Consider the following 13,491-nt stretch of genomic DNA (forward strand, 5'->3'; position numbering starts at 1 on the left):
TAGTCAAGAGATGAAAGCAATCCATGTGTCCATCAACTGACAGCTGGTTTAAAATATTTGATATGTATCTATATCTATCTCTCCCTGTGCAGCAACACAGATGTACCTAGAAAATATTTAGTAAGTAGTAAGTGAGGGGTGTCCAACTCTTTGTGAAACCACAGACTGTTGCCCACTAGACTCATCTGTCCATGGGGTTTTCCCAGCAAGTATACTGGAATGGGTTGCTATTTCCTCCTCTAGGGGATCTTTCAGACCCAGGGATCAAACACATCTCCTGTGACTCCTGCATTGGAAGGTGAATTCTTTACTACTGAGCCACTTGGGAACCTCCCTAGAGAATATTATACTTAGTGAAATAAGTTCAATTACGTTCAGTTGCTCAGTCGTGTCCTACTCTTTGCAACCCCATGAATCGCAGCATGCCAGGCCTCCCTGTCAATCACCAACTCCCAGAGTTCACTCAAATTCACATCCATCGAGTCAGTGATGCCATCCAGCCATCTCATCCTGGGTCGTCCTCTTCTCCTCCTGTCCCAAATCTCTCCCAGCATCAGAGTCTTTTCCAATGAGTCAGCTCTTCGCATGAGATGTCCAAAGTACTGGAGCTTCAGCTTTAGCATCATTCCTTCTAAAGAAATCCCAGGGCTGATGTCCTTCAGAATGGATTCATTGGATCTCCTTGCAGTCCAAGGGACTCTCAAGAGTCTTCTCCAACACCACAGTTCAAAAGCATCAATTCTTCGGCGCTCAGCCTTCTTCATAGTCCAACTCTCACATCCATACATGACCACTGGGAAACCATAGCCTTGACTAGATGGACCTTAGTCGGCAAAGTAATGTCTCTGCTTTTGAATATGCTATCTAGGTTGGTCATAACTTTCCTCCCAAGGAGTAAGCGTCTTTTAATTTCATAGCTGCAATCGCTATCTGCAGTGATTTTGGAGCCCCCCAAAATAAAATCTGACACTGTTTCCATTGTTTCCCCATCTATTTCCCGTGAAGTGATAGACAGACAAAGACAAATACTATCTGTTATCACTTATATGAGGGATCTAAAAAATAATACAAATAGAAATGATTCACATACATAGGAAAAACCTTAGGTTTGACAAAGGGAAGAGGGAGGGGGAAGAACTAAATTAGGTATAATGGGATTAATGGGGCTTCCCTGGTGGCTCAGTGGTAAAGAATCCACCTCTCATACAGCACAAACAGTTCAATCCCTGGGTAGGGAATATTCCCTAGAGGAGGAAGTGGCAACCCACTCCAGTATTCTTGCTTGGAAAATCCCATGGATGGATGAGTTTTGAGGGCTACAGGCCATGGAGTCATAAAAGAATTGGTCAAGACCTAGTGATGAAACAACAACAATGGGGTAAATAGATACAAATTTATATATATATATATAATATGTAAGCAGCAAGTATTTACTTTATAGCACAAGTAATTACATTCAATAACTTGTAATAACTTATAGTGGAATATAATCTGCAAAAAACCCCACACCTAAATCAATATGCTGAACTCACATCTTTAACTCACAAAATTAACACAACATTGTAAATCAACTACAGTTACAAATAAATATGTTTGTAAATTCCTGGCATAATTTTAAACACTGTGTACTGATCTTTGCCTTGCTTCACTCTTCTCTTTTTGTTAAGTATGAATTGTACTTCATATTTTCTGCTTTGATTTTCAACTTTATGACTACAGAAAATTTGAAACTTGCTGGAATATTTGTAGTCTCCAGTAACCAGTAAGACTTTTTATTTTTGGAATCAGTTCTTACTATTATTATATCAGTTTTTTCATCTGTTATTGAGGGATAAATTCAAATAAAGTTGTAATGTATTTAAATTGTACAGTGATGATTTGATATATGTATATACTGTGAAAGATTCCCACCATGGATTTAGTTGATATACCCACCACTTCACATTTTCTCCTTTTTTGTGATGAACAGAAGTTCTACTATCTTAGCAAATTTCAGTATTATACTATTATGAATAGTATTGAACATGTTATACACTAAATCCTAAGATCTTTTCACCTAATAACTGGAAATTTATAATAATTTACTTACTTCTTATTTTGCCCACCCTCTAGCTCCTAGCCACCATCGTTCTGTTTCTATGAGGTGATTTGGAAAAAAAAAAAAATCTGATATAAGTGATACCATGCCTGCATGTGTGCTAAGTTGCTTCAGTTGTGTCTGACTCTGCAACCCTAAGGACTGTAGCCCATTAGGTTCCTCTGTCCATGGGATTCTCCAGGCAAGAATACTGCAGTGGGTTGCCATCTTTCTTCTCTCTTGAGTCTCCTGCATTGACAGGCGGGTTCTTTACCACTAGTGCCACCTGGGAAGCCCATAGGTAATACCATGTCATATTATTTTACACTGTCTGTCTTATTTTGCCTATCATAATGCCCTCTAGTTTTGTCATTGTTGTCACAAAAGGCAGGATTTCTTTCTTTTTTTAAGGCTGCATAATATGCCCGTGTGTGTGTCTGTGTAATATGTACATATCTACATCTATGCATGTGCATGCCTGATAAATCACTTCAGTCATGTCCAACTCTGTGTGACTCTATGGACTGTAGACCTACAGGCTCCTCTGTCCATGGGATTCTCCAGGCAAGAATACTGGAGTGGGTCGTCATGCCTTCCTCTAGGGGATCTTCCCAATCCAGGGATCAAATCTGTATCTCTTATGTTTCCTACATTGGCAGGCAGTGTCTTTATCACTAGTGCCACCTAGCAAGCCCCATCTCCGCCTCTATCTCTGCATCTGCATCTGCACCTGCACCTACATCTTCACCTAAACCTATATTTCCATTTACTTATTTAGGTAATCGCCACCCTAACAAGTCTTAGATGATATCTCACTGTGGTTTTGATTTGCATTTCCATGGTGATTAATGATGTTTAGCATCTTTTCGCATATTATTAACTTGTTTGCCTTTAGAAAAATGTCTTGTCAAGTCCTTTGCCCATTAAAAAAAATCATTTAGTTTTTAATTGAAGGATAATTCCTTTAAAGAATTGTGTTAGTTTCTGCCAAACATCATTTTTAAATTGAGTTGTTTTATTGCTATTGAGTTGTAAAAATTCCTAGTATATTTTATATATTAATCCCTTATTTGATAGATGGTTATCAAATATTTTCTCCCATTCAATAGATTGTCTTTTTGACTTGTTGATGGTTTCCTTTGCTGTGTAATAAGCTTTTTTCATTTGACATAGTCCCACTTGTTTATTTCTCCTTTTGTTGCTTGTGTTTTAGGTCTCAAATCAAAAAACTTATTGCTAGTACCAATGTCAAGGGGATTACCCCTTAGTTTTTCTTCAAGGAGTTTTACAGTTTCAGATCTTGTTTTCAATAGTCCATTTTTGAATTATCTTTTGTATATGGTATAAAGGTCCATTTTCATTCTTTTGCATGACAATATTCAGTTTTCCTGACATTATTTATTGAAGAGATTATCCTTTCCTCATTGTATACTCTTGGCTCCTTTGTTGAAAGCTAACTGTCCATATATGCTGGGATTTATTCCTGGGCTCTATATTCTGCACCATTTATCTACATGATTGTTTTTATTCCAATATTATATTGATTACTGGAGCTTTATAATTAAGTTTGAAACCAGGAAATGTAATGCCTCCAGCTGTTCTTAATGTTCTATTAATATATAAAACCCAGTTGTATTTCTAAACAGTATAAACAATCAGAAAGAAAAATTGAGAACAGCTGGAGGCAGTATATTTCCAGGTTTCAAACTCTATTATAAAGCTACAGTAAACCAATCAATATTGGAATAAAAACAGACATTTAGCATGTGAATATACAGTTTTCCTAACATCATTTGACCACTTCCAATTTGCCTTGATTCATGGACCTGACATTCCAGATTCCTATGCAATATTGCTCTTTAGAGCATCAGACCTTTCTTCTATCACCAGTCACATCCATAACTGGGTATTGTTTTTGCTTTGATGCTGTGATGCTGTGAAAGTGCTGCTGATGTGAAAGATGTGAAAGATGATGCTGTGAAAGTGCTGCACTCAATACGCCAGCAAATTTGGAAAATCCAGCAGTGGCCACAGGACTGCAAAGGATCAGTTTTCTTTCCAATCCCAAAGAAAGGCAATGCCAAAGAATGCTCAAACTATCACACAATTGTACTCATCGCAAAAGCTAGCAAAGTAATGCTCAAAATTCTCCAAGCCAGGCTTCAGCAGTACGTGAACTATGAACTTCCAGATGTTCAAGCTAGTTTTAGAAAAGGCAGAGGAACCAGAGATCAAATTGCCAACATCTGGTGGATCATGGAAAAAGCAAGAGTTTCAGAAAAACATCTATTTCGGCTTTACTGACTATCCCAAAGCCTTTGACTGAGTGGATCACAAGAAACTGTGAAAAATTCTGAAAGAGATGGGAATACCAGACCACCTGACCTGACTCTTGAGAAACCTATATGCAGGTCAGGAAGCAACAATTAGAACTGAACGTGGAACAACAGACTGGTTCCAAATAGGAAAAGGAGTACATCAAGGCTGCATATTGCCACCCTGCTTATTTAACCTATATGCAGAGTATATCATGAGAAACACTGGGCTGGAAGAAGCACAAGCTGGAATCAAGATTGCCGGGAGAAATATCAATAACCTCAGATATGCAGATGACACCACCCTTATGGCAGAAGTGAAGAATAACTAAAGAGCTTTTTGATGAAAGTGAAAGAGGAGAGTGAAAAAGTTGGCTTAAAGCTCAACCTTCAGAAAACTAAGATCATGGCATCTGGCTCCATCACTTCGTGGCAAATAGATGGGGAAACAGTGGAAACAGTGTCAGACTTTATTTTGGGGGCTCTAAAATCACTGCACATAGTGATTGCAGCCATGAAATTAAAAGACGCTTACTCCTTGGAAGAAAATTTATGACCAACCTGGACAACATATTAAAGGGCAGAGACATTACTATCCCAACAAAGGTCCATCTAGTCAAGGCTATGGTTTTTTCAGTGGTCATGTCTGGATGTGAGTGTTGGACTATAAAGAAAGCTGAGACCGAAGAACTGATGCTTTTGAACTGTGGTGTTGGAGACGACTCTTGAGTGTCCCTTGGACTGTAAGGAGATCCAACCAGTCCATCCTAAAGGAGATCAGTTCTGGGTGTTCATTAGAAGGACTAATGTTGAGGCTGAAACTCCAATTGTCTGGCCATCTGATGTGAAGAGCTGACTCACTGGAATGACCTGGATGCTAGGAAAGATTGAGAGCAGGAGGAGAAGGGGACAACAATGGATGAGATGATTGGATGGCATCATTGACTCAATGGACATGGGTTTGAGTAGACTCCAGTTGTTGATGATGGACAGGGAGGCCTGGTGTGCAGCGGTTCATGGGGTTGCGAAGAGTCGGACATGACTGAGCAAATGAACTGAACTGAACTGAAGGGGAAATTTCATAGCAATACAGGTTTACCTCAAGAAACAAGAAAAAAGTCAAATAAATAACCTATGTAACTCTGCACTTAAAGAAATTAGAAAAGAAAGAAAAAAGAACGCTGGTTAGTTGAAGGAAATAAACCTTAAAAATTAGGGCAGAAGTAAATGTAAAAGAAACAAAAGTTACCATAGCAAAAATCAACAAACCTAAAAGTTATTTCTTTGAGAAGATAAATAAATTGACAAACCATTAGCCACACTCATCAAGAAACAATGCGAGAAGAATCAAATCAACAAAATTAGATATGAAAATAGAGAAATCACAACAGATAACACAGAAATACAAAGGGTCATAAAAGACTACTATCAGCCACTATATGCCAATAAATTGGACAATTTGGAAGAAATGCACAAATTCTTAGAAAAGTACAACTTTCCAAAACCAAACCAGGAAGAAATAGAAAATCTTAACAACCTATCACAAGCACAAAAATCGAAAACTGTAATCAGAAATCTTCCAGCAAACAAAACCCTGGGACCAAACAGCTTCCCAGCTGAAGTCTACCAAAAATTTAGAGAAAAACTAACACCTAACCTACACAAACTCTTCCAAGAAATTGCAGAGGAATGTAAACTTACAAATTAATTATATGAGGCCACCATCACCCTAATACCAAATCCAGACAAAGACGCCACAAAGAAAGAAAACTAGAGGCCAGTATCTCTGATGGACATAGATGCAAAAATCCTTAACAAAATTCTAGCAAACAGAATCTAACAACATAATAAAAAGATCATACACAATGACCAAATGGGCTTTATCCCAGGGATGCAAGTATTCTTCAATATCTGCAAATCAAACAACATAATACACCACATTAACAAACTGAAAGATAAAAACAATATGATTATCTTAATAGATCCACAGAAAGCCTTTGACAAAATTCAACATCCATTTATGATAAAAAAACCCTCCAGAAAGCAGGCATGGAAGGAACATACCTCAACAAAATAAAAGCTATATATGAAAAACCCACAGAAAACATTATCCTCAATGGTGAAAAATTAAAAACATTTTCCCTAAAGTCAGGAACACGACAAGAGTGCCCACTCTCACCACTATTATTCAACATAGTTTTGGAAGTTTTGGCGACTGCAATCAGAGCAGAAAAAGAAGTTAAAGGACTCTAGATTGGAAAAGAAGAAGTAAAACTCTCACTGTTTGTAGATAACATGATCCTCTACCTAGAAAACCCTAAAGACTCCACCAGAAAATTGCTAGATCTAATCAGCAAATATAGTAAAGTTGCAGGATATAAAGTTAACACACAGAAATCCCTTGCATTCCTATACACTAACAATGAGAAAACAGAAAGAGAAATTAAGGAAACAACTCCATTCATCATTGCAACGAAAAGAATAAAATACTCAGGAATATATCTACCTAAAGAAACAAAAGAACTATATATAGAAAACTATAAAACACTGATGAAAAAAATCAAAGAGGACACAAATAGATGGAGAAATATACCATGTTCATGGATCAGAAGAATCAATATAGTGAAAATGAGTATTGAGGTTTGTGACATAGTACAGGGGACGGATCAAGACCATCCCCATGGAAAAGAAATGCAAAAAAGCAAAATGGCTATCTGAGGAGGCCTTACAAATCACTGTGAAAAGAAGAGAGGCAAAAAGCAAAGAAGAAAAGGAAAGATATAAGCATCTGAATGCAGAGTTCCAAAGAATAGCAAGAAGAGATAAGAAAGCCTTCTTCAGCAATCAATGCAAAGAAATAGAGGAAAACAACAGAATGGGAAAGACTAGAGATCTCTTCAAGAAAATTAAGGACACCAAGGGAACATTTCATGCAAAGATGGGCTTGAAAAAGGGCAGAAATGGTATGGACTTAACAGAAGCAGAAGATATTAAGAAGAGGTGGCAACAATACACAGATGAACTGTACAAAAAAGATCTTCACGACCCAGATAATCATGATGATGTGATCACTAATCTAGAGCCAGACATCTTGGAATGTGAAGTCAAGTGGGCCTTAGAAAGCATCACTATGAACAAAGCTAGTGGAGGTGATGGAATTCCAGTGGAGCTATTTCAAATCCTGAAAGATGATGCTGTGAAAGCGCTGCACTCCATATGCCAGCAAATTTGGAAAACTCAGCAGTGGCCACAGGACTGGAAAAGGTTGAGTTTTCATTCCAATTCCAAAGAAACGCAATACCAAAGAATACTCAAACTACCGCACAATTGCACTCATCTCACATGCTAGTAAAGTAATGCTCAAAATTCTCCAAGCCAGGCTTCAGCAATATGTGAACCGTGAACTCCCTAATGTTCAAGCTGGTTTTAGAAAAGGCAGAGGAACCAGAGATCAAATTGCCAACATTCGCTGGATCATGGAAAAAGCAAGAGAGTTCCAGAAAAACATCTACTTCTGCTTTATTGACTATGCCAAAGCCTTTGACTGTGTGGATCACAATAAACTGTGGAAAATTCTGAAAGAGATGGGAATACCAGACCACCTGACCTGCCTCTTGAGAAATCTGTATGCAGGACAGGAAGCAACAGTTAGAACTGGACATGGAACAACAGACTGGTTCCACATATGAAAAGGAGTACATCAAGGCTGTATATTGTCACACTGCTTCTTTAACTTATATACAGAGTACATCATGAGAAACGCTGGAGTGGAAGAAACACAAGCTGGAATCAAGATTGCCAGGAGAAATATCAATAACCTCAGATATGCAGATGACACCACCCTTATGGCAGAAAGTGAAGAGAAGCTAAAAAGACATCTTGATGAAAGTGAAAGAGGTCAGCGAAAAAGTTGGCTTAAAGCTCAACTTTCAGAAAACGAAGATTATGGCATCCAGTCCCATCACTTCACGGGAAATAGATGGGAAAACAGTGGAAACAGTGTCAGACTTTATTTTTTTGGGCTCCATAATCACTGCAGGTGGTGATTGCAGCTGTGAGATTAAAAGACTCTTACTCATTGGAAGAAAAGTTATGACCAACCTAGACAGTATATTCAAAAGCAGAGACATTACTTTGCCGACTCAGGTCCATCTAGTCAAGGCTGTGGTTTTTCCTGTGGTCATGTATGGATGTGAGAGTTGGACTGTGAAGAAGGCTGAACACCGAAGAACTGATGCTTTTGAAATGTGGTGTTGGAGAAAACTCTTGACAGTCCTTCGGACTGCAGGGAGATCTAACCAGTCCATTCTGAAGGAGATCAGCCTTGGGATTTCTTTAGAAGGAATGATGCTAAAGCTGAAGCTCCGGTACTTTGGCCACCTCATGTGAAGAGTTGACTCACTGGAAAAGACTCTGATGCTAGGAGGGATTGGGGGCAGGAGGAGAAGGGGACGACAGAAGATGAGATGCCTGGATGGCATCATGGACCCGATGGACGTGAGTCTGAGTGAACTCCGGGAGATGGTGATGGACAGGGAGGCCTGGCATGCTGCGATTCATGGGGTCGCAAAGAGTAGGACACGACTGAGCAACTGAACTGACTGATTGACTGACTGACAAATCTACTGTCATCAAGACAGTATGGTAGTGGCACAAAGAAATACAGATCAGTGGAACAAAATAAAAAGCTCAGAGATAACTCCACGCACCTATGGACACCTTATCTTTGACAAAGGAGGCAAGAATATACAATGGATAAAAGATAATCTCTTTAACGAGTGAATCTGGGAAAACTGGTTAACCACTTGTAAAAGAATGAAACTAGAAGACTTTCTAACACTATACACAAAAATAAACACAAAATGGATTAAAGATCTAAACATGAGACCAGATACTATTAAACTCCTAAAGGAAAACATAGGCAAAACACTCTCCGACAAAAATTGCAGCAGGATCATCTATGATCCACTTCCCACAGTAGTGGAAATAAAAGCAAAAATAAACAAATGGGACCTAATTAAACTTAGAAGCTTTTGCACAACAAAGAAAACTATAAGCAAGTTGAAAAAATAGCCTTCAGAATGAGAGAATAATAGCAAACAAAGCAACTAACAAAGAATTAACCTCAAAAATATACAAGCAACTCCTGCAGCTCAATTCCAGAAAAAAAAATGACCCAATCAAAAAATGGGCCAAAGAACTAAATAAACATTTCTCCAAAGATGACATACCGATGGCTAACAAACACATGAAATGATGCTCAACATCACTCATCAGAGAAATGCAAATCAAAACCATAGTGAGGTACTATTTCACACCAGTCAGCATGGGTGCTATCCAAAAGTCTACAAGCAATAAATGCTGGAGAGGGTGTGGAGAAGAGGGAACTCTCTTGCACTGTTGGTGGGAATGCAAACTAGTACAGCCACTATGGAGAACAGCGTGGAGATTCCTTAGAAAGCTGGAAATAGGACAACCATATGATCCAGCAGTCCCCCTGCTGGGCATACTCACTGAAGAAACCAGAATTGAAAGAGACACGTGTACCCCAATGTTCATTGCAGCACTGCTTATAAAAGCCAGGACATGGAAGCAAGCTAGATGTCCATCAGTAGACGAATGGATAATAAAGCTCTGGTACATATACACAATGGAATATTACTCAGCCATTAAAAAGAATACATAGAAATCATTTCTAATGGGGTGGATGAAACTGGAGTCTGTTATACAGAGTGAAGGAAATCAGAAAGAAAAACACCAATACAGTACACTAACGCATATATATGGAACTTAGACAGGTGGTAATGATAACCCCACATGTGAGACAGCCAAAGAGACACAGATGCATAGAACAGTCTTTTGGACTCTGTGGGAGAGGGCGAGGGTGGGATGATTTGGGAGAATGGTATTGAAACATGTATATTATCATATGTGAAAAGGATCGCCAATCCAGATTTGATGCATGATACACGGTGCTTGGGGCTGGTGCACTGGGATGATCCAGAGGGATGGGATGGTGAGGGAGGTGGGAGGGGGGTTCAGGATGGGAAACACATGTACACCCTTGGCAGATCCATGTCAATGTGTGGCAAAACCACTACAATATTGTAAAGTAATTAGCCTCCAATTAAAATAAATACACTTATATTAAAAGAAAAACAAAAACAAACAAACAACACAACCAAAAAAACTGCCAATGTGTATGACTCCTTGCCACCCCATGGACTGTAGCCCACCAGGCAACTCTGTCCATTGGATTTCCCAGGCGGGAATATTGGAGTGGGTTTCCATTTCCTTCTCCAAGTGATCTTCCCAGATCAGTGATTGAACCTCCATCTCCTGCACTGGCAGGCAGATTCTTAACCACTGAGCCACTAGAGAAGCTCATGTCAATGTTAGTTGGATGCATATAACTCAAAACTTATACTTTTACCCCTTGATTGTGCAGAAAATCTTGTTGCTTTGACCTCTAATGGGAAGAACATTCCTCAAAGATTTCCAAAATACTATCCCCTAGGTTATTATCATAACCTTCAGATAGTCTTAAATAAAACTCTCTATTTCTTAACACTTTTTTTTGTGAATGCATAAAAGTATCATCCTATGTGTTGTTAAAAAGCTTAATAGGTAATGTAATTTAACAATTTATTACAGTATTGTTTTAAGGTGTGGTTAACATGATCTTGACTGTCTGAACAATTCTTATGAAAAGTAGAAAATAAGGAGTTCTTACCAAGTTTGCAATGATATAATGGTAGCCTTTAACGTGCTTTCCAACACTCACAATCTGTGAAGACATAAGAAAATACGAGGCAATAAATTTAACTCTACTGAATGATTATATTTTTAGAAAAGAATTTTAACCATTGCAGCATAATTTCACATGGAAACATGATAAGAGAATAATATATTAATATTTTTTCTTGTAAAAGTAATTTATTCTAATAAAAAGAAATTCATAAGCCACTTTAGAAATTAAGTGGTTTAAGTAAAATAAAAAATTCAATCATACTATATAAATGCCAAAATGTCATTATATATTATTCAGAAAACTACTATGCTGTAATTCCCTCAATGAGAATGACAATGCTATGAAACAAACCAATAGTTTTCATATATTTCTAAAAAAGAATAGTTCAACATAAGAAAGTTTTTTGGTTTAAATAATTTAGATATACTTAATATACTGATAATTTACAGGAATTCATGATAGACTGTTAGATATTTTCACCTGTGAGAATGATTTTCTATGATTTTGCAATGTTGAAATTCCTTTTTAGAGAAAAGTCTAATGGCAGTTACTAATGAGCTGCTTTGTAGACTCATTGGTATCTTCAAAGATATCAATAAAATATATTTTCATATACTTTTATCATTAAAAAACCTGAATTTGTTGATAGTTTAATATCTTCTAAAATAATTTTTTATAAATTAGTGATGTGTATGAAACACAGGAAAGCTATTTTATTTTATTTATTATAATTTTCATGATAGCAGAAGTAGCTTTATTCTGAAGCTTGCACAGCATTACAGAATAAAGCATTGGTTATATCCAGTATTTCAAAAATTTCCATACGAGTTTTACAAGTTTAATTATTAAAAATATTTAATTTAATGAAATGTTTAGATAATCTCTGAAATGTTTGAGCAAAACTTCAATCAGACATTCCTTGTGAAGATTACTGTTAGTAAGTACCAGCTTATTCCATATATTATTTGTGAACTAGAGACCTATGATATGGTTCTCATTTTCATTCGTATTCATTCCACATAACCACACTTTCATGCAGGTATAAAGCTTATTTCTGAGAGATTGGGGTTAATTTGTGCAGGACTGACACATTGCAAACTGGCCAGCACCAGAAACAACTTATCGTATTTAAGGGTTGAGAAAGAGCATCTGGAAGCCAAAGATACACTAAATGAGACTTTACATTCTACTTCAATCCTTGGTTTGTTTTTAACCAGAGCCAAGTTGACCTCATGTAAGTCCCCTCTGTTTTAAACTCCCACCTGCTCTTTCTTCTCCTACCAATCTATTTTGCAAATCTACTTTCTATTTTGCAAAGTCTAATCCATTAAAAAAAATTATGGAGTATAGTTGATTTAAAATGTTGTGCTAGCTTTTGCTGTGCAGCAAACAGAATTAGTTATACATATATATTTATCCACTTTTTAGATTCTTTCCCCACATTGGTCAATAGAGAGCATTGAGAAGAGTTCCCTGCGCTATGCAGTAGGTATTTACTATTTGTATATGGTAGTGTGTATATGTCAATCCCAATCTCCCAATTTATCCCTCCCCTACCTGGGTGGAAGCCCAAGTAACCATAAATTTATTTTCTACACTTTATTTCTGTTTTGTAAAAATGTTCATTTGTACTTTTTTGTTTGTTTTGTTTCAGATTCCACATATTGGTAATATCATATGATATTTACCCTCCTCTGTCTGACTTACTTTACTCAGTATGACAATCTCTAGGTTCATCCATGTTACTGCAAATAGCATTATTTTGTTCTTTTTCTTGGTGGAGTAATATTCCATTGTATTTGTGCCACATCTTATTTATTCATTGCTCTGTTGATGGACATTTAGATTGTTTCCATGTCCTGGTTATTGTAAATAATCCTGCAATTAAAACTGGAGTACATGTATCTTTTTGAATTGTAGTGTATCTCTGAGTATATGCCCAGGAGTGGGATTGTTGGATACTATGGTAGCTCTCGTTTTAAGTTTTTTAGAAGCTTCTTTTCTGTTTTCCACAGTGGATGTAACACTTTTCATTTAACAGTGTAGGAGCATAGCCTTTTCTCCATATCCTCTGCAGCATTTATTGTCTGTGGATTTTTTGGTGATGGCCATTCAGGCCATTGTGAAATGATACCTCATTGTAGTTTTGATTTATATTTCTCTAATAATTAGTGATGTTGATCAATTTTTTATATGATTTTGGGCACTTGTATGTCTTCTTTGAAGAGATTTCTATTTAGATCTTCCACCTATATTTTGACTGGGCTGTTTCTCTTTTGATATTCAACTGTGTGAGCTCATTGTATGTTTTGAGGATTAATCCTTTGTCATTTACTTCATTTTAAATA

General features: G+C 37.2%; 1 protein-coding gene across 3 annotated transcripts in view; it reads right to left on the reverse strand.

The window, feature by feature from the left end:
• GRIA4 (glutamate ionotropic receptor AMPA type subunit 4) overlaps positions 1-13,491 on the reverse strand; it is a 630,202-nt gene that overhangs the window by 122,540 nt on the left and 494,171 nt on the right. For all 3 annotated transcript variants that reach the window (XM_068988895.1, XM_068988896.1, XM_068988897.1), the window contains exon 5: positions 11,126-11,179. In XM_068988895.1, coding sequence (XP_068844996.1) covers positions 11,126-11,179 — 54 coding nt within the window. The remainder of the gene's footprint in view (positions 1-11,125; positions 11,180-13,491) is intronic.

This window comes from Capricornis sumatraensis, chromosome 16 (assembly GCF_032405125.1).
Source record: "Capricornis sumatraensis isolate serow.1 chromosome 16, serow.2, whole genome shotgun sequence".
NCBI classification, from domain to species: domain Eukaryota; kingdom Metazoa; phylum Chordata; class Mammalia; order Artiodactyla; family Bovidae; genus Capricornis; species Capricornis sumatraensis.